The sequence below is a fragment of the Diorhabda carinulata genome, chromosome 9 (assembly GCF_026250575.1).
Source record: "Diorhabda carinulata isolate Delta chromosome 9, icDioCari1.1, whole genome shotgun sequence".
Taxonomy (NCBI): domain Eukaryota; kingdom Metazoa; phylum Arthropoda; class Insecta; order Coleoptera; family Chrysomelidae; genus Diorhabda; species Diorhabda carinulata.
This window is the reverse complement of record NC_079468.1, coordinates 19,650,933-19,655,501: the sequence shown is the minus strand read 5'-3', so window position 1 is coordinate 19,655,501 and position 4,569 is coordinate 19,650,933. Positions and strand designations below refer to the sequence as shown.

General features: G+C 36.8%; 1 protein-coding gene and 1 non-coding gene across 2 annotated transcripts; both read right to left on the bottom strand.

Annotated features, from left to right (window-relative positions):
- Positions 1–591: 591 nt before the first annotated feature.
- Positions 592–999, bottom strand: LOC130898166 (uncharacterized). The gene has a single exon (XM_057807243.1). It carries the CDS (start codon positions 997–999, stop codon positions 592–594), a length of 408 nt encoding a protein of 135 aa, XP_057663226.1.
- A 2,973-nt stretch (positions 1,000–3,972) lies between these two features.
- On the bottom strand, positions 3,973–4,079 carry LOC130898358 (U6 spliceosomal RNA). The gene has a single exon (XR_009059894.1). It is a non-coding gene; the product is annotated as a U6 spliceosomal RNA (small nuclear RNA).
- Between the last annotated feature and the right edge of the window lie 490 nt (positions 4,080–4,569).

Here is a 4,569-nt window from a genome sequence, read left to right as displayed (position 1 = left end):
TTCTGAAAAAGCAACAAATTAACATTTTGGGGAAAATTCAATAGATATGGAACGAACAAAATAAAAAAAACTTGACACTAATAACGTGTACATATTTCCTCCTCTTGCACTGATGACTGCTTTAAGTCGGCAAGGCTTACTTTGAATTAAGTTGAGGATCACATTCTGGTCGATGTTATCCCATTCCTGCAATCTTCTAAGCTCCTGGGCAGTTCTTGGTGCTGGTGTGTGTCTTCGGATCAGTCGTCCCAACTCGTCCAAGACATGGGATTCATGTCTGGGCTGCGGGCTGGCCAGTTAAACCGCCTGATTTCTACCTGATCCAGATACTCCCTGACAACTCTGGCTGTATGTATTATCTTGCATAAAAATGCCACGTTCCCCCATAGTCACCATCAAAGGTCTTCTAGCACTTCCGTAATGTACCTGTGAGAGGTTGGGGAGCCATTTTTTATGAAGACCAACTCTGTACGAGCTTGTGCAGTGATTCCCGCCCAAATCATACCGACCCACCGCCAAATGGAAGACATCCATCTGACCCGGTGAGGCGAAAACGCGACTCATCTGAAAACAATACCCAGCTTTATCATTCTAACGAACGTGAACTCTGGCAAAAGTCAATCTTGCAGTCCGATGCTGGTGTTGCAACCGGGGACCTGTAGCCATTCTTCTGCATGACAGTTCAGCAGCATAAAGTATTCTTCTAACGGTCCATACACTAACGTTGACGTTTCTCACTTCTTCCAACTGATTTCGCAGTGAAACCGCAGTAGTTTTCCTATTCCACAAACTTGTGGACACCAAAAAACGGTCATCTCGTTGAGCGGTAACTCTTTTTCGCCCACACCCTGGCCTGATCAGGCCAGTCTCCAGAAAGCGCTGGTACACCCTTCCCACACCACAAAGACTAGCACCAACAATTCTTGCAGTTTCACGTTGCCCCCGACCATCTTGTAAAAGCGCAACAATTCTTGCCACAACAATCGGATCTAAAGCCATTAACGGATGTTAAATCACTACACTTTGCAATCGTTAGGTTTCACACAAATTCGCCAGTGTAGTTAGTAAATCTAATACAATCAGAAGGAACTGATTTGTACGCTTTCTTCACCGGTCTCAATCCGCTGCCTTGAGGCCCTACCTCACTCTTGTCAAATTTTTACTAAATTTCCAACTGTACACAATCTTCGCCACACTGAAATTTTAATTGAAGGTTAGGAAATGGAAGAAGACAATAGTTTTGATACATTATGATTCATTGCTCCATCAACCATATTTACCCAATATGGCAGCCTCCAATAACTTTTTGACGAATAATGATTTTAGTCAAATGATTGGTTATGGAAGAAGCAAACGAGAAACTTCGGAAATGTAATTTTTTTAATTGAATAGATTATAAACTTGATGTACTAAGTGCGTATAGTAGAATATTGGAAAACTGATTTCTTTCATTTAAAAGTAATTTTTTTCTATTATCACCTTAACATTAAAGCTGAATTTCGTATCTAGCCAAACACCAAGGCTTAACAGTCACGCCTTGTACAAGTTTTTCTGACGCTAGTTCTAGACTTTACTTTCACGCCTGTTTCCTACGTGTTCTAGTGCTGTGTTAACCAGATTCATCAGGAATTATTCTGCTACAGCTGTTACTACTAAGGCGACGTCATTTGCAAAACCAACTAGGGTGACTCTTTGTGGCATTTCAGTTCTTATCAGAGCTTATCATACAATATGATCCCTGGCTAAATGTTTATAGTGGTGTTTACTGGAATCCTCAGCGTTCAATCTCTAAACAGAAGTCTGTAATTCACATAGGCCGATTCACATTTTACATAATTTGATTCACGTATTGGTAATTACGCATATCGTATATATGTGATAGTACCTATAATAAATTCACCTACAATCCTATATATAATTCATATTTAAACCTACGCTACTGTGTAGATTATGATTAAATATCATGTAAATTTCAATTAATTTGTTAATACAATAGACTAGGTAGGCAGGAACGAGTGCAGCGGTCGGCTAGCTTTGATAATTACAGGTTACCTACAACATATCGAGGTTTACAACACCTTCACAATTCATGTCTTTATTTTTCAGCCTGTTTGTCTGTACAACCAACCAACGGTTGTTGTTTGTGGTGAGAATAATAACTATAATGAGGGGCTACATCTCTCGTTTCCTGCAGATCTGTGAGCGGCGAGTGACTTGCCATTTTTCTTTCGGACTTTGTACAATACAAGCTCAAACAAATTATGGCATTCGGAGTCCTCATTAACAACTATCTGATGTTATTTTCGTATCAAAAAATGTCAGATATAACAATAGCAGTTCATTGTATTATAAAAATAATATGGAAACTATTGTTTCCGGAATTACAGGGAACGATTCGAAGATACCTTATATTATATGTTTTCCATTTTATACAATACAAAATCCAACTACATACGATTTAAATAGAAGAATCACAATTCATTTCATTGGTTTTTTTTGTTAATTTCGTCCTCTTTTAAGTTCCTTATACCAGGAAAACATATTTGCTCTTGAAGGATATTCTTCTATAAATGAGCATTGCAACCGTTGAATTATTTGTTAACTTTAAACCGACTTGGATAAATCATATTATATCCAACTATTTACTCTCAGAAAGCAGCGACTAGAGTGCAGCTAATCCACCTACTGGGGCGCTCACGCCATGTGCCTAAAAATACTTAATACAGATACACATTTCCCCGAACATCTTCCTTCCGATCCTTCCGATCCAGGGAATTCCAAGTTACCAAGTTTCCTGTCTTTTAAAACCTTCTTAATATCCTAATAGCATGCAATCAACTCAATCCTTTCCAGTTTCTTCATAAGTTCTCATTACTTTCTAAATGTCGTGCAATAAGATGAACATGGATTTTTATCGCATTCTTAGAGATAATAACAGAGGGAGAAATACTCACTCAAGACTTTAAATTGCATGGACAGTTCCAATCATAAATTTTGTGAAACCTCATAAATATAATCGATACAAAGGCAATACAGATAACAGAGAAGTTATTGTGACTGTGCGTTTTAACCCACTTTCCTGCACGCATTTTAGTTCTGAAAGTGTCACTTTCCCGCACTTGCGGAAAAGTAAAATTTATACAAATTTCGACCTTATTAGATAGTTTCTTACTTCTGAGATTATAACTATTGTTACTACAGGTAAATAAATATTTACGAAATAGTCCATCAAATAAAATTTAAACCTTTTCTAGCTTTTTGTAGCATTTTTAATTTTTTATATAACCATGTAATTGTTACTAAAACGTCAAAGTTGTTCAAAACGTCTTGGAAGTGACCGAATAAGTGCAATCTTCTTCTTAATTAAACCACATTAAACCGAATCCGATACAATAATATTAATGGATTCATCCGACGAAGAACTTCCCGAAGCCATTTTGAAGGCTGCAAATGAAACTAATTCCGAGCTGTTACCTGCCAAATGACTTAAAACCGTTGCCGTCATCGTCATCTTTATGCGACCTGCAACCGATGCCATCCTCATCGACGTCATCTACCTTCCAGTTGAAACCAAATAACTCCACTGGACCGGCAATTCTTACTAGTCTACAGAATACAACAAATTGTGTTTTCAATATTAATATTTATAATAATTAGTAGTTTTTAGTTAAAGTTTTGTATATTATTATGTTTGTTGGAATAAAATAATTCTAGAAAAATGGGTTGGTATACTTTTTTATATATACGGTCGTAGAAAAAATAATGTTCCTAACTCATGCGTAAAGTGTCTTTCCCGCACGCGACTGTAGTTGTCCCGAACGACGCGGAGCGGAGTTCGGGCAAGCGGTCACTTTCCGCACTTGTTAGGAAAATAACTATTTAAAGTGAAACCAAATTCAATTAAAAAAAAAACTACTTTAAAAATTGTATTGAACCATTCAATAAGCTATTAGAAGAAAGTAAAAATGATAAAAAAATGTGGAACGCTTCACGATTTTGCGTGTCATCCTTGCGCAGGGGCCATGCTAATCTTCTCTGTATCGTTCCAATTTTAGTATATGTACTGCCGAAGCAAGTACAAGGAGAATACACCGACACCCTTATTTGTAGACAGCAATGCTAAGCATACGTCGGTGACTTATAACACACCATTCATATCTGCATTATTTACAGGCGCTCATAATAAGTCTGATATGCGCTTGGCAAGTTAGGTCGAGCTTAATTCTTTAGTTTCTCTTTGTTAAAATATATTTTAGATACAAGGTCTCAAGGAACATAAGATTTAAAATACCCTTCTTTAGCTGCGTGTTTAAAAAGGAGGGGAAAGTACGATTCCCGTGGCGCGGATTAGGCTAAAATAAAACGAAAATGAAGAAAGAAATTTTTTGATATCTCGCTTTGTTTTCGAGATATCGATACTTAAAGTTATAATCAAACGTTAGTTCAAAATTCGCTTTATTGAACAGATGGCGTTCAATAATTCGTTTCAAATGAATATTTTATCACTTCAGATTCAATATGAATCTTGTAATTCAATAAACAAAAGATTTTTTATTTAATTTCACCACT